Source organism: Neopsephotus bourkii, unplaced genomic scaffold (assembly GCF_033783945.1).
Source record: "Neopsephotus bourkii isolate Nb327-2 ecotype Australia unplaced genomic scaffold, CSIRO-AGI_Nbou_v1 NB_1792, whole genome shotgun sequence".
Classification (NCBI taxonomy): domain Eukaryota; kingdom Metazoa; phylum Chordata; class Aves; order Psittaciformes; family Psittacidae; genus Neopsephotus; species Neopsephotus bourkii.
The window spans coordinates 10,520,874-10,542,416 of record NW_026902266.1 but is presented as its reverse complement, the minus strand read 5'-3'; the positions used below and the strand labels follow the sequence as shown (position 1 = coordinate 10,542,416).

Here is a 21,543-nt window from a genome sequence, read left to right as displayed (position 1 = left end):
GGTGCCACTTTTTCAGGCTTTAAAGCAAACATGACTGGAGAGCCACAGAATTAAAGCCATGCAGATTCAGCCCTTCTCATGCTGCAGGTTCTTTAAATGCACATCACACCTAAATACCAGCAGTGGGAATCCCTGTCCGGTTTTGCAGCAGTTTAAACAAAAATTCTGGTTATCACTGGAGCTGGTTTTTAAAGACTGACGTGAGGCCTAAGGGCCTCTCTGTTAAAATCCAAAGTGAGATCAGAGATGGGGATGTGAAGTGATGAGAAACCACCAACTACAGAGGAAAGCAAAGCATCCATGTGCAAAGCTTCAGTATCACACAGCAGCTCATGATCATGAATGCTGATCATTCACTGAGGGAACTGACTGCTCATTTCTCACAAACAAAAGGTGTCTTTCCATTTTATACCACTGCATGGAAAGGCTTCTTGCAACAAGATCTGAATAAATAAAACAATAAAAGAGCCTCCTGTTATTGAAAGGTGACATTTGATAGGCTGAGTCGATCAACAAAACACTGTTCAAGGCCAGCTGACATTTTTCAATAGTTTTTAAAAAATATTAGAAAGAATGCTGGCAATTATTTCCATCTCTTATCTGAAATTTCCTTGTCTGTATACTGGGAAGGACACCTGAAGGCAAACGTGAAGAAGAGAGCAGATTTCTTTTATTAGTTGAAATTAAACAGTCCAAATGGCACAACCTCTCCTTATGGCCTGTCCCTTAAGAAACAAGCAGATCTGATCTCATTTTTCTCATACATAATCTTTCTTTGTGCAATGCAAGAGTCTGTAATGACTAAAAAAGGGGACCTGAATACACACAGTATAAAACACAACTACTTCATTCACATTTCGATATCCTTCTGGGTGAACTACATATAAATTCTATTATTTTGTGCGCCATTTAGGATAACATTGTACAGAACATGGCAGAAAGACTCGTTATTTTTAAAGGTGCTTTCCGGTGTGTTTTCAGTTACAGCTCGTGGCTTTTGAAATGTTCAGAAGAGAAGAGAATGGCTTATTCTTTGCTTGAGTTTTGAAATGGTATTTGTTTATATATTCCAGATAAATCAGAAAAAGAAACAAAAAATCCACACTATTTTAAGCTATTTTGTGTCCTGCCAGTGTCTCATTTGTATGTGGCATACACTACATTTGCCTAGAAGGGTTTAGCTCAGTAGCTGGCACATTCACATTAAAGAACGACATACACAGTTTCAATCGATTTCAAGTGTTCTTACAATGGGAAATAAATACGAAAAGTGGTTGTTGCTGAAAGTTCAAATAATGCAATCAACAACTTGTAAAATCGCGAAAGGCCAGACAAATTTAATAAAATATTTCCATTTACCTTCTTGAGCTTTACACAGCCTGGTCAAAATAATAAGATTCTCTGTAGAGAGCCTTTATCCAACTGTTTGTATCACTTCATACAAAATATGTGTTTGAATTACCACAGCAATACAAGGATATTAGTTCCCAACAGACAACATGCCAAATTCAACATAACTTATGCTTTCTTGGCATCTAAATGTTTTCCTTTTCTGTACTCCAAATACATTTTCATTTGAAACAAATTAAAAAAGCATGTAGATGTTAAAACATAATAACAGCTTGGAATTCAAGTGACTTGTGCAACATTGTTTTGTGCTTACTACTTCTCCGTTTCCTCCTACTGCAATTAAAATTCATCATGCCCTACTACATATGCAATAGCAATGCATCAAGTTCAGTCCAGTATAGCTTTTCAACCTTCACACTTTGCTTTATACTACATGAGATCCTTGCACATTCAAAAAAGTGCATCTTTTCTGTGATCTTTCTTTTACGTTGGCTGATGTGAAGCTCTGATTAGTCGATGTAGGAATGCAACCTTGAGGTACGATTGCAGCCTCAGAATAATTCTTAAATGTAAAAAGGAACTTTTTGAGTGTGCACGCCCTTTCTGGATTTAAAAAAGACACCATTATAATGGTGCCACTAGAGCCACGGTACAGTACATCATGGCACATCTCCATAGCATTTTCAAGGACATGAGAGAGAACTTCTATTTACACAAACTTGATGTCACTTCCAGAAAAAATATGACAGAAAAAAAAAAAAAAAAGGAAAACATATTTCCTGAATGTCCTGAATTTTTAGAAGATTCCTTTTACTTTCTCTTCAGCAATAGAGTGATCCTCCGCAACTACATTTTCCCTGCCCTGTTTAGTATGGACTATAAATGACATCAGCAGGAACTGGGAATCATATAGCAAACTGCTTCCTTTGAGAGGATGCTCACCCATGCCCCTTTACTCACAAGCCAGCTTGCTGTCAAAACTTGACAGGGCAATGGCAAAGGCTTGTAGCGCGCACATTGGGTAGTTGTAGTCCATGGTGAACACATCCTCAGCCACGCGGCCAAACTGCATCACTATATATTCAGCTGCAAGAAACAACATAAAAGGTGACGAAGCATTATTTTTGTTTGCAGCCCTTACTAAGTAAGTATGCATTCAACATCATCCTCTGGCCCACTTCAACAAAATACAAACAAAACATGCTCACATCAAAATTCACAACACTCATTCATGCAAGCGGGTGTGCTGGTATCGAAGGGAAGCAAGGGTAGCTTGGGTGAGGAACAGCTGAGCGACAAAAGATTGCAAGACTTGATACTGACAAAAAAATTGCACAGATAAAGAGTGGGTTTTGCAAGCACAGAGAGAAAATTGCTACTGTATAGAATGCTCTTATACAGATTTAGTGCAAGTTTCACATGTACCAAGAACCAACTAATTCTATTCCCACTTAACTTCAGACAAGTGTACAAGCAAGGATAATGGGAGAAGAAAATGCATGACTGTGATCAAGACCTAATCATGCCTCCTTGTTATATCATTTTCATGAAATTTTTCTCAACTTTTTTCCCCTTCTGTACTCTTTATCATGCAAAAGGAAATATCAGCCTCATTCACAATTTTAAATGTTTAATTGCGGAAGCAGGTATATTTGTTTCACCTTATAAAATGCAGGATATGCACCAATACACCAACATTTCAAATTCAGCATTGCTCTCAGAGACCAGGACAGCCACTTTCAACAGATTGCAATATTCCCTACAGTCTAAGCACAGAACTAGTGCAGCCCAGTGTGCTCCAGCACCTACTGACTATTGCCTGCCCACAGTGAGAGTAAAGTGGGGCAGCATCACTCCACTCGAGCAATTGTCTTCATCCTTGCTCCAACAACTGTGCCTAAGCTTGAGAAAAAAGGGCGCTGCACGCTGCTGGCAGAAAGCAGCACATTGGTAAGGTCCTAGGGATGGAGTGAAAAGCAGTCCTGACACTTTCAGGGTGGAAGGATTGTGTGACACTTGTGCTTGAGAGGAGTGATACTGGCACTGCTGACTGAAAATACCACAGTTCTGAGAGCAGGAGCAACCCTTAAGGGAGGTTAAGCCAGGCAGCCAAAGAAGAAAACTAAGACAGCACATAGCAGAATCACCTGCCTCGAGCATAAGCATTTAAACACCTAACTTGCATCAATGTCATGGCCACAAGGCAGAGCAGCCCACATAAGTTAAACTCACTCAAGTAACGACAGTAAGGGCAGAATGACTGTCCGACTGTGAAAGCAGTAGTGTTTCTATATGTTAGAGCTATACTTACGATCATTATCATGAATAATTTGGAAGTTTTTCACTGAGGCCTGTGTGACTCGACCATGGAAATTTAAAACATAGGACTGCGTGTCATCATTCCACACTGGTGTTTTGTTATGCAGCTCAATGACACTCTCTGTATTTTTGTTCTGCCATCTTGCAAGAAGCGTCTCATGTTCCTGTACACACCACAGATACACACTTCAGTTTAACACTCTCATAAGACAAAAAGTAAATTAATACACACAAAACCATTCATAAACCCTAGCACGAAGACTAAATTGTCACCCTCAACCGCCAAAACAGCATCGCTGAACTAAACTGAGAACTCTTGAGTATCTTAATGGGAATGTGCATTAGAATCCTTTCCACAGCTTCAAAAGTATTAATTCTGCCTTTTGTTATCTAAGTACATTATTATTTGTAGTACTTTTGTGAGTCACAGGACTAGTCACCCATCACATTGTTCTTCAATTATTCAAATGTTTTTAACCTCTAAATCTTCAGCAGTGCAAAAAAAAACCCCAACTCAAACTGAAAAGTAATTTTTATCATTGGCTGATGGTATGACTTACATTTCGTGGTCTGATGGAAACTCTTTCATGGTCCATATTCATTCCTGGTATGATTACACTCATTTTGCGTGGTCCTTTAAACCCCAAGACATTTGTTTCCTAAAAATGTTTTAAAAACAGTTCAGCATGTTTTGCATTTTTGAAGTTAATTTCTTCAGTAGAGAGACACAGTGGCAGCCCAGGGGACTTATTTGTTAGTCAACTCAAAAAACATCTTGAAACTCCAACCTTCGCTGGCACTGCCAAACTTTCTGACTTTGTTTTAGAAGCTCTGACAACAGGAAAAATGGAAATAGAGAAGTTTCCAAAAAACATTCCTAGCATTGGCTGCCAGCAACCTTAATACAATTAAAAAAACACTAGTCCTTTGTTAAAAAGGATATGAACTAACCAGATTGCTTGGCTACTGCTAGATCCTAAAATAAAGTGGTTATAATTTAAAAATCATAAAATGCAGTCACACATTTTGCTGAGAGACCAAATTAAATATACGGGACCAACTCCATTTATTCCAGAGCCAGCACAAAAGCAAACAAGAAGAAGCTGCCAGTAAGAGCATCTGTTAGCAGTGCTGTGGTTCTCAAAGTCTTCAGATATGTTATACTTAGAGACAAGCATGGTATAAAACAAACACATTAGCATGAATGCAAATTTTTTAGCTGTGAAGGCAGGGAAAGTAAAGAAACATGGGCAGAAAAAATAAATCCACAGAAAATGCAGCTTCTTCCAATAAACATGATTCAGTTCCTTTCTGACCAGCATTTTACAGGAGCGCTACACAGTATCCTCTCAAAACACAACCACTAAAATCTAAACAGACCTAAAGTTTTATGCTTTTGACTTTTTCTTCTCCACAGAAGCAACTAGAGCCATATATTTCAGCAAGTCATCACCCATCTATTTTTGAAAAATTAAAAATAAAGGGTGGTATTTCCAATCCAGTCAGTAAAACCCAGTTGCCTGTTCTGGCATGAATCAGGTAAGTGAAACCCTGACACCTCTGAAAGTTCATCTCCTCATGTTTTGTGCTACTTACCTTTTATTTTTTTTTCAGTCACATGCATTTTTCCCCTCCTGCACTTTCCAAGTGAAGGGCTGTGGACACACACACACACTAAGGAATCTCAAGAAGGAAATTCCCACTGGCGCTATTCCCAGCAACATGCTACAAAATGCCACCCCTGTGCTCCAGCTGGTGTGGCTCTACCACTGGGACATTTAGAAGTGACATTTTCAGTTATCCCTGCTTTTATATATTTAATTAAGGTGTCCTGATTTTATACTTAATTAAGGTGTCCTGATTTTAAGGAACACTCAACTTTGTAGGATACCTCTACATGCGCAAATAAAAAGCCATGCATCTCGGCTCCTTGTAATCATCTGAAAATACCCGCCTAAGATTTACTTGCACAGAAGTTCTGTCATCCATCAGACCTTTGAAATAACTTTGGTGGTTTCAGCAAACCATCTGGAGATTTCACACAACCCATTAAAGATTTTCATGCACGCAAAAAACAATTCCACTGAGTTATTTTACCGAATGCTATTGAAGCAATCCAGGTATATCCATATATCTCCGTAAGTCTGTACATTAATGGGAAGTTCCTACCTCTTTTCTGAATCATTTATGTCATGGCCTTTGCCAGAGTAAACCAAAGCTATCAGTTCATTTGGAAATTTATATTTGGTTCTGCATCATGGTGAGACTCAAACCAAAACGACTGCCAGCACATTTTATAAGCAGGAGAAAGTCAGAACAGCAGAGGCCAATTTCTAAGAAAAGATTCATGCTTAAGCTTATTTTCCACTAACTACAGACAGTTTTAGTCTTCTCTGTAATGTCTTACAAGCTTTTCTTCTAACCAAGCTGCAGTTATGCTACATACAACTAATTTAGACGCTAACTGGTTTTAGACTTTGTTCAAGGTAAAATTAAATAATAGCACTGAATCACTTCCCTCCCAGCAAGCAGTATTATCACTCTGAAAAGAAAACAGGACTATATTCTTCGGAGTTACTCAGAAACATTAAAACCAGTACTTCTTCCAGATGATAAGGGGATGGTTTCTAGATGCACATTACGTCATTCACCAATTTCATCAAACATTTTACTGGCAAATGCAACCCTTTTGCTAAAACCAAGGTACAGAACTGAGATTTTAGAAACACAGAATGTATGAGTAAAGCAGTAGGGACAGGAGCAGCTTTAATTAAAAGTAGACCTTTCCAAACTACCTGCACCCAAGTAAAATTAATTCCCTGTATCTCTTGTCTCATTCCCTGCTCTCTTATTTCCCTCTCTGCTATTTTGTGTGCAAGTCCAAGACTACAAATAGCATCATTAGGGGAACATAGGCCAGATTCTGATTTTACACAGTTTTAATGACAATGACAGACTTGGTTTACACAGGAATTCAAAATAAGGGTTGCTAGCTGGCAGAGTGCTACTGACGGAGCCAGCATGCCATTGATTTAAATCAGCTGAGGACTTGGCCCAGTATTGCTTCAGGGCTGCACTCTCTACCATTGCCCAGGTGGTAAGCTTAGCATGTGTCACAATACACTGGATTAAAAGAACCCGAAGTCTACCCTTAAGGTTGCTTTTAAAATCTTACTTCCATAAAATTATGTAAGCATTTCACTAAAGTGGAAATATCTGCCATGATAAAAGCAGCAAGTTGCATATCCCAGCAGCTCTCAAGAGATTCACAACTTAGTTACTGCAATTTTCTTTCAGCCACTTCCCTTTCTGGACTTGTGTAGAAACTATCATTTCATAGGAAGCCCGAAACATAGAACCCACTATACTGGAGCAGAATGCAGGTGACTGAGGCCTGAGTAGAAAGTAGTTTTATTGCTTTGCTGAAAGTTGAGTCACACCCCAGAATATTAGCAGAGCTCCCTGTCTGAAGCAAACTGAGTTGTAAGATACTATGGATATAAAGGAATCCAGCACAGAAAACTGGTATAAAGGGTAGTCATACCTTACTGCTTCTTGATAAATTTTGCCAAGCGATTCTGAAATCAGCCATTAGGTGCTGCTGCAGGTTTATTAATAAGCTAGATTGCCACCCCCAGGGAGAGTAAAAATGGCTTACAGCACCTGGTAAAACTCGGTCCTTGCACTGATTTTACTCCTGTTGCTTGAATCATGCCCTGAGGTGAGCTCCACAGTGAGAGTTATCATACATTTATCCCATAGTTAACAGCAGATGCACCAGCAACTTCTGCCGGTACAAAACAGACCTCCTGAGACAATTCAGCAGGTCAGGCTCAGAAAGTTGGTGGAAGTGGGTACAGCTTCCTCTCTGGCTGTGCTGAGAGACAGTGAGACGCATAGTGGTGCTTTCAAAGTACTGTTTGTTATAGGGTTTGCTGCAGGAAAAAATCTCAGGGCAGGAATAAAAAGGTTACCTTAGAACAAGGATGTTTCAGGAGTGCTCATGAATAACCTCACTTTCGCAAGCCTGGCTAGTAATGAAATATCATTCCAGTTTCCTTCTGTCCTCTGGCCACAGCACACTCGAAAGCCTGATGCCTTTCTTCATGAGTATCAAAATATCAATGCAACAAATCATTCTCTTACATAAACGTACAAGTTTAAAACTGCTGATCTCAAAATAGACATATGAAAGCAGCTTATCTTTGCCACATTCTCCAAACAGTGGGCATGGTTCTGTTCTTTCCAACACTCACACTTCTAATCACCTCTGCTGGCCCCAACTGAGGTTTTTACTTGGTAACATTAATGGTTCAAATGCTGTTGGTTTTGACTTAAACAAGCAATGTCTAAATTGTTCAATATATACATTTGTTTTTAATTGTTGGGTTTGGGTATTTTCCTCCTTGCATTTCCAGATTCTACCAGAAGATTAATTGCCTGGCTCCAGGGAATGCCCTCCTATATAAACCTTACCTAAACGTGTAAGGTCTCCTAAGTTCCGACTCTAACATCAGATTCTGGACAGTCTTGTTAAATCCTGTTAGCTGGACTTTCTGAAATTTTCAGAAAGTTTCAAATTCAACGGCAATGGAGGGATATGTATCTGTCTCTCTTGTCTGCAACTGCAGGCCATGTGCCTGAATAACAGCACATGTGACCAAAGGCACTATTTATGCTCTATTCACAGAAAAACTGCATCCTAAGCAGCAGGCAAATAACACGTCAGCCACCCTCCAGTGCTCTCAGCACTTTGCATGGGAAGGATAGTTCTCTGCTTTGCTTTTCATGTGCTGAAATCTGCCAGAGGCACTGCTCCCCACAACCTGAAGCTGCCCTTTCTAGGAACCCATTCTCGTCATATATGCTGGATCTCGATCTGATGGACTTCCAGGCATCCTCGATTAGAGTTGGGCAGGAGCTTTCCACAGAAGTGGTTCTTGGGTATTTTTGTCAGAAGCTGTTGATTTGTGAAAAGGGAACTTTCTCTAGCAGTGTACCTACCCATTTTGATTGGAAGAGTTTCTTGGGCCCAGAGATTTCTGGACAGAAAGAATACTCCCACCAAAACAGTCATCCAATCATCATGAAAACAACAGCAACTGTATTTCAAGTCTCGATTGTCTGTGTTGCTCCTGACAAACGCTATTTACTGTCCTGTAAGAGGCTGGTTTCTGTTATTAAATTGAATTTTTGATTTTGTTTAGGGTTTGTTTTGGTTTTTTTTCTGGTAAAAAGGAGTTACAGAGGTTTTTATCTCGGTCTCCAAGCCAACGCGGCAGACCTAGCTGTTCAGCTACTTGTGATTTGGATCAGAGTCCTCCTCCAAAATGTTACTGCAAGTGGTCAGACTTCAGCGCAGTAATTCCATGTGCACAACTCTTTCCAGTTCAGGAGGCTCTCTCAGATGATGCCTGCAGGCTGTCAAGCACCCTACGTCTTCCAGAGGGTTATGTAAAAGCTTCTCACCTTCTGACCAAAAGTGAGAACCGGGCAGCCTGGTTCTGTGCACAACTTTATTCATCTTTACTTTCCACTGAATTTCCTGGTTTCTCTAGTGAAGAGCAGCTGTTTGATTACATCTAAGTATGAATGGTGATTTACATAATCATAAGTGAGAAGTAAATTCAGTGTGCTATTTCAGAAACTGATCTGCCCTTCTTGCATATTTTGCCTGTGAGCAGTACTTACGTAACAAATAGCAGCTAGCTCCTGACGCAGGATACTCGCCTCCAGGCTTGATGTTGTTTTCATTGGATTTACTCCATTGTCATAAACTGTAAACTTAGTTCCCATAAGATTTGATCTATCAAAAAAATGGAAAATCCAATCACCGTTTGTCAGCAATGCTGCCTGAGACATCTATCCTTCCCTGCACTGCAGCCCCAAAGGAAAGACAGATAATACTAAGTACAAATAGCTGTTAATTCTATCCCAACTATGTATCAACTCCTGGATTAAGGGCTGTAACAAAAATGTAAAGGTACAGTAGGGCAGAGTATACTAAAGGTCCTTTATCATTACACCAGAGACCTCTCATAACACCTTGCAAAGCAGTAAATTCAAGAACAAAACAGAACAGAACAGAACAGAATCCCAAGAGTTGGAAGGGACCTCAAGAGATCATCTAGTCCAAGCCCCCTGCAAGAGCAGGTAACCTAGAGTACATCACACAGGAACTTGTCCAGGAGGGCCTTGAATATCTCCAGTGTGGGAGACTCCACAACCCCCCCTTGGACAACCTGTTCCAGTGCTCTGTCACTCTCACAGTAAAGAAGTTCTTCCTGATGTTAACGTGGAACCTTCTATGCTCCAGTTTACACCCACTGCCCCTTGTCCTATCACTGGATATCATTGAAAAAAGCCTAGCTCCATCATCCTGACACCCACATGTTACATATTTGTAAACACTGATGAGGTCACCCCTCAGTCTCCTCTTCTCCAAGCTGAAGAGACCCAGCTCCTTCAGCCTCTCCTCATAAGGGAGGTGTTCCACTCCCTTAATCATCTTTGTGGCTCTGCGCTGGAAGCGGTAAGAAAACACTCTGGAGGAGTTACTTTGTTTGCTTGGGTTTAAAAATATGCTTACTCTCTACAAAACTGTCTGCTTTGTTACCTGACTACTAACTCTATTAGAATACAGAGAGTATTTTCATAAAGTTTTAAGATGAACTTTTCCTATTTAAATGGAAATCACACCAAGAAGCGCAAAATAGAACATACTAAAACAACACTGTCCTCATTCTGTACTGCAAAGTAGCAGATGAAGTTCCAAGATCCATGCAGGCAAGTGGCCATTAATAGCACAGCCCCTCTCCCCAGGCATAGACAATCTAAACATACACTGAGAGGCTCCACGTAGGTGTCAACAACAGACTGATATATGATGGGGAGACAAGACAGAAAAGAAACATGGTTCTGAAAGAATTCCACTACTTCACAGAATCATGGAATGGTTATGGCTGTAAGGGACCTTTAAAGATCATCTAATTCCAAACCCTCTGCCACAGGCAGGGACACCTCCCACCAGACCAATAAATAACTCTAATTAGGATCTTAAACAGGCAAAACTGAAGAGATTTTCAGATTGTGTAACAGAGAGAACTTCCATTCCAAGGCATTTATATAATTAGGGACTAAACACAATCTACTCACACACTCCTGAAAATCTCATTAAGATAAGTTGTACTCATACCCCCCTGAGAATCTGGCCTTTGAGCATTTAAGAGCTTCAATCCTGTCGACTTTTAATAAAATGTGGTCTTATAAGTACTTGAAATGTTTTGAAAACATGCCTTGAATACTGGCGAACTTAAAGATTGTTATCACATGATATAGTCAAGCCTCTTAACTAAGAGGTCATAGTGGCTTACAGGCTTCCTAATTTCAAATGAACTACATCATATAAAGACAATTCACAGACGTATTAGTATTTACCTCAGTTTTCCAATAAAACTCTCTCCACCCCGAGACAGGTCAGTTGGGTCTATAGAGATGAGGTAATTGGAGGTTTTACTCTTCTTTCGTTTCCTCCCAGCTAACAGAAACACCTAAGCAGTGCAAAATAACGTATTCTATAATGCCAAAGGAGTTAGCACACAGCACTTCCTGCTTTGACATAAGGACATCATAGAAAATTTTTTGTCTTCCAGCATCATTAGAGAAGCAACAGAAAATCTGGAGAGTGACTTCTGAACCATTCAGTTCATTATTTACAGTTTAAATAATTAAATTGTATCTATTTTGTTAAATGTTTCATTCTAAGTTGCTCTGGCTCTTTCAATTGAATTGAAAATAGATGTTTTTCAGGCCACAGAATGCAAACAGCCCCAACTGCTGACTATCCCATAAAGGTGACATGCAGGGATTATTTAAGGCCAAAGATTTGACATATGAATAAAGGCAGTAGTACAAAGTGATAGTATTGTTTTGCTTTTGGAAGACTGTAGGGCAGATCTCAGTTCAAGCAAAAATATATTTAAAATACAAGATTATATTTTCTTAGTAAAACTTCTTCAGACTTTAAATTTTTTTTTAAATATATATATTAAGGTGCAACTGGTATGCCATTCAAGTTATTTTATGACCTTTTTACCATGCTCCCTTTCCAAGTGGAGGTAATAGGTAGGGTACATCCCTCGGTCCATTCCCTTCTTATCTCTTGTGATTCTGCATTTGACAGTGACACCCTGTGGAGCAGGTCTTATGGCAAATTCCTCCAGGTCATCGACGTCTATGAGAGGCTCATTCGTGGAAGGACTGGGGGCTGAGGCGGCTTCCTAGAACAGTAAGAAAAACTCAGGTTTCCTCAACTTTCATTTACAAGGTTATAGGTCCAAAGAATGACATTTGATAGAAGCTGCACATTAAAACAGTAAGAACAATGGACATACTGTCTTCCTCATTCTGACTCCTGAGCAGCCTTGAAGGCAGTTTACCAAGCTTAGGATCAGTTTCCTCCAATCAGTCAAGCTCCAGTCACCAAAGGCCCAGGGAGCAGTTCCCTGCACCACTGGTGCTCAGCATACAGATACATCTGGCCAACCTGAATAGGGTGGCTGCACTGGCAGAGTGCTGTAATGGTAACAAAGCACAACCTGGCTCCCACCTCCCAATCTCACCACACTGCTTTCTTCAGAAGGGCCATACCTAAGGACAGTGATGGCCATTGCTGAAAGGAAGAAATAGGGAAAGACAGATTAACTAGATAGAGATATAACAGAGGTGTGAAGTCAGTGCAGTACATAAGAGTGGGGCACCATCAACTGGTTTAGCAAGAGCTTGTGATTTAGAGTATCTGAACAAGCCAAAGGCTTATTTTGTTCAAATAGTAGCAGCAAGAACAGGGTGAGAAAACGTTCAGAAATAAGCAATAGAAACAAAAGGTCCTTCTGAGCACCTGCAAGAGGTAGAAAGGTAAATATTTACTATTTACCTTTCTCTTCATTCAAGTTCAGACAATATTTGCTATTCTGTTCTCGAAGTCATTATTTTCATTGCTTGCTCCTGTGAACCCTGAGAGCTATAACAGTAAATCACATTGGAGATACTCTAGTGCATATTAAAAATGAAGCGAGAAAGCCGGGCCTATTGTGACTGCACTCTGAAATCATGCAGTACATAGTAGCCTGCATGATCTTTCTTTGGCACTCACTCCTTACCTTATTGGATTTCTTGCTCGTGGCAGATCCAGGGCGGGTATTACTGTTTAACTGCGAAGAACTGGAGCTGTCTTCATCTTCTTCATCTTCTTCCTCATCAAAATTCATGCTGCTTGAGATGCCTGAGGAGAAAGCACCACACTTATATGAAATATTAATACATTAAATCCGTCCATACTTGCTGTAAAGCATCATTTATTATACTGTTGCACCCTTAGGCTCACAGGTGAGAGAGGGTGTGTGAGAGGGGATTTACTGTGTGAGGCCATTTACAAATACACAGGTGAGACAGTACATATCCTGAGAAGCCAAAACATTTCAGCAAATGAGAAAGGAAATACAGTTTCCATTCCACAGGGAGGACTGAGTTACCCAGAGATACAGGGGCAATATTCAGTCAGGAATTAAATCCAGATCTCCTTCATTCACTCAAGTACTTCAAACACAACACAAAATCTTAAACCTGAAATTGGAGTTGAGTAGACAACCTGTCACAGCCACTTGGAAACCTTAGCAATTAAAATACGAGCCCTTCTACAGCATACTTTCAACTATTCCTGTGTGATCTGATGAAAAGCAGATCTTAGACTGAGAAGAAATATTCACATCAAGGAAATGTTCTCATGCATATTTATTTCACATAAGAACCAGTATCAGCCTGGGCCAAAGGAACTGCCTTACAGCACTTGAAAATTTGACTTTACAAGAATTCAAAGCCTCAGACATTTCAAAGGGAAATAGAACTTTGAACATCAAACAGGACTTAGCAGCAGAAAGCGTCAATGGTGGGACATTTGCCAAGCCAAGTTTTTCAAGGAGTATCATGCAGATGAAACTACCCTCTATTCAGGTTCAAACTCTACATTCCACATGTTACAGGCTACCTACACAATATTTTTTGCTAAACCAAACAAACAAAAGGAAACACTTGGTCCAGAATTGCCACTATGGGTAAGCCCAGTGCAGGAGAAATGAAATGCAAAGATTTCCAGAGCCAAGCAGCATGGGCATAATTAACTTTTTCCTTCTATACTTACCAGGAACATGATCCAGGGCGACAAGACTGGACTGGGAGGTGGAAGAGGACCAGGATGTATTTGCATGGGGATCTGGGAAAGGAAAAAATCCATGGACTTGATTCTGCAAACCCTTAATTGAGTGAACAAGCCTAACTTGCCAACAGGACTCCACACAGAGGTAAAGGCTTACTGGATGGGGCCATAATGCTGCTGCCTGAATTTTCAGTTATGGAGATTTACTCTTTTTGCACAATCATAATTTACCTTCTATCTGTTTATACCTTCTATGACCCTCTTTTTTAGTACTCTGAATGAAGTCTAAAAGCCCTGGATCACACTGTGAAGCTTCAGAAAACATCATCCACGCTAAACTGTTGTGCCACAAATCCTTCTGTGCATGATGTGCTCTGCACGGTAGGTTTCCAGCTTATTCCTGAATTCTAACACACACACACACAAAACCTGATCGACACAAGTGGTATATAAGGGATCCCATACAAATATTCATTCTGTAACATTGAAAAAAGTATTCAGACTCATATTCAGATGGCACAAACTCTACCTATACCCCTGTGCCTACTGAGTCCTCATCATCTTTCTCAGGCTTTATAAGCTGTTCTTCTGGGACTTCCAGGGATACACAGAGACTTTCGTGTCATGTAGTCTTTTGGAACACGAGCTTGGTCTGCAACAAGCAGAGACTGAACCAAACTAATGTAGAGAAATATAAACATTAGAAATGATATCAGTAATGGTTTTCTTCGGTTCAAATTTTGGAATGGAATGAGAAAAAAAAGACACGAAAAAGGTTTTCAAATGGTTTTTGTGTTATTACTGCTTCCAATAACTTCAATGCACATCCCTTTAAGATAGCTTTTGACACCAGATGCACACTGGATGATGAAACAACACCAAAATGGTAACAGCAAGTGGATAAAAGTAAACCAGAAGCATATACAATGGTTGTATTGCATTCAGCTGCACCATGAACAGTCTTATTATTAGTTTCTTCATTTCCTCCAGTCTGGACATACACCCCACAGCAAGAAGTTTCAATAGGATCTGCTTATGCAAGGGAGGCCTGAGTTCTCAGGTCAACAGGTATTTTCAAGGCTGTAGAACTCACTCATTAATAATCACAGATATTAATCACCAGCATTATTTCTTAGTTTATTTCTACATCCGTGATCACTATTTCATCACCAATATTTTGGTGATGAAAATTCTGTGCCAGCCTTAGAAAAGTCTGCATTCATGATCTGTGGGGAAGAATGATTCAGAGGGCTCCTTTTCTAACTCAGAAATCAAATCTATTCATTCCCTAAATATCAAAAAAGTCGTAAATTCAGGTGGCAAAGAAGAACCAAGACCAAACTGCTCATTCCAGATCTTTACAGAGACATACTGGAATCTGATAAATGCGAAGACTAAGTGTTAGCTATTCACTGTTAAAACTTATGGAAGTCTGTCTCTGTCCTAGTGACTCATCTGCCACAGAAGAACTCTACATATTAAGACTTTGGAAATCAAAAGGACAAATATTCTTCCTGCAAGAAGAAAATGATTCCAGTACGGCATTTTCCAACAGATGGAGAAATCAAATAGAACATTTGGCATTTTCTTTATTTTTTTCACACTTGGGTAGCCTATAGGTTCTTGTCTTGTGACAGAACTTAACTTGCTGGGGAAGCAGAGACAGGCTGAGAGAGGCTTCTCTCCACAAAGTTAGCGTCAGAGAACACCATGGGTACAAATCAGGGCTATGCAAATCTGGGTGGGACTCAGTCTTCCCCGTTGTGCCAGTTAGCATTTACTTCTGTGTTCTTTTCCTTTTGTTCCTACTTCATGCAAGAGAAGTACTGGTGGGAGACAATAATTCTAAATGCTTTTCAGACCAATGGGGACATGCCAGTAAAGACATGACACAAGAAGTGAAGTGGCAGTGGGAGCCCATATGAAAAGCCTTAGCTCTACACAAAGTTTCTCATGAATACTGGGATACTCAAAACTTTCTAACAAGCCTCCTCTGCTGGTACCAAGTAGCAAACCACACAGTAAAAATATTGTATGGAGGTGCTGCTAGTTGCAGTCTTGTCTTAATACCTTCTGTTGGTGTCTCACAGAGCATAACTCTGTTTTCAATTAAAATAAGTAAACCTCAGCATTCCCAGCTTTAAAAAGTGCCTCCCCCCGACTTGTAGCATATTGATGGTCCACTCTTAGCAGTGTTTGATGAGGAGTATACTCAGACCTGGTAAAAAAAACATCATACCATATATTTAAGAATATAGAGCAACAAAGCAAAACTAAACCAAATCAAAATGAAAACACCCATCCACTGCTTCTACTAGAAAATCAACAAAAACTAGGGAGAATAAAAATATACCCTGGGAAAAAAAACCATCCAAAATAGAAATGTCCCCTGGAGTAAAAATCTGAGTGCTCTGACCTAATTCGAGAAGTCTGTTCGCAGTTTTTAAATCAATCAGCTTTAGTAGTGGGCCTGACGATTAAACATTCTGAGCCACGGTTTAAGGCAACACAATCACCACACAGATCAGAACTTGTTAGTCATGCCCAACATCCCTCAGACTCAAATGCCCAGGAAATACCGCACTTGGAGAAAAGCTGCCCATTTCAGTTGAAGTTGCTCGCATCTGCAGAGTAATGTCCCAGAAAAAAAATGGATCTTAGTGAGAACTGCTCTGCAGACAAGAAGCGGACATTTAGGTATGAATAGTCTATTCTAGATAAGTCAAGTTTGTACTTACATTTTGCTCTTTATACACAAAGAGTTTATTCTTAAAGCCTCAGAGCACTCTTGGCTTGAGCCATCTTTGCTTCAAAAGCTGCACACTGAAGAACAACTCCAAAGCAAAAGCCTTCAGAAAAAGCTTTGTGAGGATTTTAGGAATTTTTTTCCTTCCTACAGTTAATGTCTAATGAGAGCTAATAACAGCACAGGAAGGAAGGGACAGATGCATGAATGCGTACATACACAATCTATCTCCTAAATCATGTGTGCCTCTAGAAAAACAAAAGCCACAAAACAAAACAAAAATTCCACAACATTTGGGACTGTACATGGGAAATGCTGCAGAATACACGGTGCTGTAATCTTCACCTCGGAAGCACAAACACACGTAATGGAAACACGAACAATGTTTAACTGGCAACACAACTAAAATTAATACTCTAGTTTGAATGTTGCTATTCTGCTGCTATCCTGCTTAGCCCTCAAGTAAGTGATTTCCAGAGTTGTACAACATAAAAATGTGAACAGGTGGATATGAGCGTTAGCATCTGCCTGGTACCTTAACAACAGCACTGCACTGCAGATGGGAAAGCCTGGAGAGCTCTTGTTCCTTGGCACAAGTGAGAACATTTTTATTTTTAGATAATAGAATAGAGACTAACAAGCTCCTAGGAGAAGAAACACAGCATAACAATCTCTGCTTAGGTTAGGGACAAGAATGAGAAGAGGAAAAGGAGTCAACGTACATCAAGCAAGCAAAGAGACCACGAAGGCATGTCTGACTACTTACCTTTTTTCTGCATTGCTGTTCTAAGATCTTGTTTGCTTTGCTGTTGTTGGCCACTAGCTGTTTTCTCTCCATCATCTTCATCATGGCTAGACTGTCCAATAGTAAGAATCTGTACCTGACCTCCTGTCTTCTGAACATCATCTTGAAAAGCAGCTGGGCCATCAATCCCTGTCAGACACCAAAAGCCTCAGTTGTCTTTGTGTCAAGGAGTTACTGAAAAGAGAATTGCTCACTCACAAAAAGCATCTTTTCTAAGAATCAGACTCACATTCAGCAATACTTCTAGACTTAAACAAGACTAAACTAGCCTCCAAGGCAACTATGTTACTTCCCACACACTACACTAGAGAATCTCCATGAGGTGAACCGGATTTCACTGTTGCCTGCCTCATTCCTAAAGCACACCCACCCATGCACCAGAAACACTGAAAACTAAGCAGAAAATAAATGCACTTAAGAGGATCAACATAGAAAACATACTCAGATTTCATAAGGACACACAACTGGTCCAGAAACAGGTAAGACTGAGTCCCAGCTTATTCCATGTCCCCTAATAAACAACACTGCTGGTATGAAACAATGCTTCAAAGTTTCAGAAGCCTGGACAACTCACAGGTATGTCCAGCAGTGTACACAACAGGTAGAGCAGCACGTTAACAAGCCTAAATATGCCTGCTGGATTAGTAAATTGTTATACATTTAAAACATCAGAGTTAAACTATAAAGAAGACAATACATATTCTTTGGCTCCTCCATCCTCTGAGATGGACATGGTCCTGGGATACCCACTCTGAGGTTCCCAGAGTCCCCAGGGATGCCTTACAGCTTCATACTGCGATTCTGTGGCTTCTGATGATGGCCAGAAAGAAACTGCTTCCTTACACCTGTAAATCACCTCTAAAGACAGAAAATGGAAATACGGGGTGGGGTGTGTTCTTACCACAAGTTAACTTTGGTTTTTCTCTTCAAGATAGCAAGTTAAAACATGAGATTGCAAATATACTTCAGCTCTTGGTTAAGACTTAGTGCTAGCATATACTACTATGTTAGCCATAATAAAAGCACATTTGCACCAATAAAAATGCTAGTATTATCATGTATGATACAGTAAATAACATCAGACTGTATACTGTTGCTGTTCTGAAATACTTAGCTTAAAAGCAAGGAACACAGTGGAGAATTAGCAATCACTATAGAGAACTAGATGAGTAAAAGAATTTGGTGCTTCCCACACCAAACAGAGCTAAATAAATCCTGTAAGAAGGAGCTGTGGGGATTGGGATTTTTTCAGTGTGATCTGTAGCAGAAGTCTCCAAGAGCACCATTTCAACCCACTCTGCCAGCAGCTGTCAACTTGCATTAAAAGACAACTGGATTATACATTTAGCATGCTTCACTGTACTTTCCATACTCACTCTCACTGCTGCTGCAGTACAAAGCACAAGTGGAAAAGACTGTTGCACACCCTCAGGAACAGCACTGGCTGTGCAACTACCTAACAGCACGCAGTCCAACACTGCAGAAACATTAAATTCACATAGTTCAAGACCACAAGGAATTCCTGACTCACCTACATCACACAGACCCTTATCTAGCAGTTTCTGCACCAACCCTGTAAATTCTGATTTATTTACAGTAAAACTAGTAACAACTTGCTACAAATAAACAAGCTGCCTCTCCAACCTTGAAGAACTAAATAAAGTCCATGAAAATAATTCTCTCATCTTGGTAGGATGATGATTTCAGACAGAAGCTCTGTGTGATGCAGGATAGAGAGTATAATTTCCTGTGTTGAAGGTATAATATGGCAGTGAATAGAACAGCATTTTCCTTAAAACCTCAGGATAAGCACTAGAGCAAAGGTGCTCTAGAACAGACAGATGCTGAGATCCACCGTGGCATTTTTAACAGCTTTAACCATATTAACCATTATCACTAAAGTGGCTGCCTAAAGTTCTTACCTCAATACTCTGAATTTCAAAAGTATGAAGCATCCATGAGTTTAACAAAATGCTCATATCTCATGCATATCTATCTAGCCCAATATCTATCTAGCCTTCAGACAACACAAACCTAATTTTGAGAACCTATTTCAAAAAGGAACAAACCATCTTATTCTTCAAAACAGACACTGACCTGTAGCAAATGAAATGCCTTCCAACAGCATTAAGACACTGCACTGAGGCTGCTTTTTTCTGATGCCTGCAGAACATCTGCGCTCACATCCCGTGCTGTCAGGAACATCACGTGTTACCAGGCATTAGGACAAAGGCTACACTGCCAGGTCACACTTTTAGAGAAGAATAATCAATTCTAGTGTTCTGAAGAGTGCATCACTGATAGTGTGTGTTATTAAGCATTACGAACAGTTCCACTGGCAACCCCATTTCAGGGAATGGAAGATGCAGCCAGACAGAAAGGAGAAAAAAAAAAGAACCTCCACTGCATTAGAACACTGTAGATGGTTCATGGCAAATGCAGCATTAACTATTTAATATTTGCGTGTGTGAACACATCTTGGTTGATATATGCAGATGTGTAAAATGGCATTAAATGCAAACATACATACATGCTTCTTTTTTTCTGTATCATGAGATCTAAGTGTATCTTTGTAAGTCATAGTTCAAAAGGCAGCTTTACCATCACCTATTGTCTGAAAACACTTCCAAGCTTGTGTAATAGTGATATTCAAGGTGGATCTCTCCCTGTGTTCTCACTTTCTGTATCTTGTGATTCCTTTCTACCCACTTACTGGAAGGACAGTTCACTGTGCAATAAAACAAACCGTTCATGTCTATAGTTACAAGTTTTCCAGTTTAAGGACAGGGTCAAAAGAGGCAAAGAAGGTGAGCAGGCTGTGCCAAAAAAGAAAGTCTATTGATACAGTCATCATTTTCTATCGCTTTTCTGAAAAATCAGGTAGAAAAAAGCCTGATAGAAATGTCCTTGAATACCTGCTAAGAAGAAAAGGGAATTTTTGATAGGCAACTATGAAGGAGGGCAGGGAGGAAATATGAAGACTTGAAACAACCCCCAGAATACCAATCCCTTCAGTAACGGCCTTCTGGTAAACTTTAACATGGTGATGTCTTGGATGAAACCCAGAAATGAAAACAAAGAGATAATGAAAAAAAAAAAAAAAAAAAGCAACACAAAATTGGCATTCACTGGCATTTCCACCCTATAAACTATTATTTATCAAAAGCCTGCATTCTGTCAGCACTTAAAATCATCCAGACAGTATTTATAAATAGACAGTATCATGCTCTTAAAAACCAGTAATCTAAACTACCTTGTAGGATGCTTTTATAACCTGAATTCATCTAAATTGTAAGAAATTCAAAATACATTAGGTGGGCATGCACTTAATTTTGATCTCAGGCATGGGATTTTTAGACAGGATTTTTTTGCTTTTGCTTTAAATATACAAAATGTTAGCTATCTACACACAAAAAGCACAAGACCCAGGCCTGGAATGAGAGGAGACAGAAAAAGGTATGGTGAAAAAAAAGAAGAGGACCGCTACTGGAAGCCTTGGGAAAGGAATAAAGTGGTAAAATTTTGCTTAGTGTTTTTGATGTATGAGAAACAAATCTAAACCTTTATGCATCTTATGATACCTCACTATGCCTATCTGAAACTTCAGCTTCTAAAGGATGTATCAACAACCCAACATCCATTCAGTCTCACTGTATTTAGGAACGACAATACATTTCAAGGATATGAAGACAAGAGCTTGTTTTACTGTTCTAATCCTGCAATTTAAAGAAATCTCCTTATGAGAGCATAAATTTGTCTATCCTAGATCTCCATCAATTGGAAGCTGAATAGCTGCCAACAATTTTAGTATGTCCTCTAGATAGATGCTAAAATAAACATAGGTGAGCCATCTCAGTCCTACTAGATGTAGTTATCAAATTTCTTTCTGACAGCCTAAGTTTGTACAGACTACATGGGATGGAATCTATATATCCTAAAGTACATCCCTCCTCCTTGACCTTACAGATCTAGAGGTCAGTTTGTGGTGGGGGTTTTTTCACCCCCAATATCACTAGTAGACCATTACAAGTGCAGTTCTGGGTACCCATTTGAGTCTCATACATTCTTATTTCAGCTTTACAATCTTCAAAATTATTTTGCAGAAAAGAA

At 39.7% G+C, this 21,543-nt stretch overlaps 1 protein-coding gene across 7 annotated transcripts in view; it reads right to left on the bottom strand.

Annotated features, from left to right (window-relative positions):
* Positions 1 to 1,309: 1,309 nt before the first annotated feature.
* TUB (TUB bipartite transcription factor) overlaps positions 1,310 to 21,543 on the bottom strand; it is a 155,545-nt gene continuing 135,311 nt past the window's right edge. For 4 of the 7 annotated variants that reach the window (XM_061380484.1, XM_061380486.1, XM_061380490.1 and 1 more), the window contains 9 exons: positions 17,395 to 17,562; positions 13,868 to 13,939; positions 12,831 to 12,952; positions 11,757 to 11,948; positions 11,107 to 11,219; positions 9,361 to 9,475; positions 4,230 to 4,328; positions 3,662 to 3,833; positions 1,310 to 2,436 (listed from right to left, as the gene is read on the bottom strand). In XM_061380484.1, the coding sequence (XP_061236468.1) occupies positions 2,303 to 2,436; positions 3,662 to 3,833; positions 4,230 to 4,328; positions 9,361 to 9,475; positions 11,107 to 11,219; positions 11,757 to 11,948; positions 12,831 to 12,952; positions 13,868 to 13,939; positions 17,395 to 17,562 (1,187 nt within the window). In that variant the 3' untranslated portion in view covers positions 1,310 to 2,302. The remainder of the gene's footprint in view (positions 2,437 to 3,661; positions 3,834 to 4,229; positions 4,329 to 9,360; positions 9,476 to 11,106; positions 11,220 to 11,756; positions 11,949 to 12,830; positions 12,953 to 13,867; positions 13,940 to 17,394; positions 17,563 to 21,543) is intronic. The other 3 variants (XM_061380488.1, XM_061380489.1, XM_061342419.1) reach the window with 1 other exon arrangement.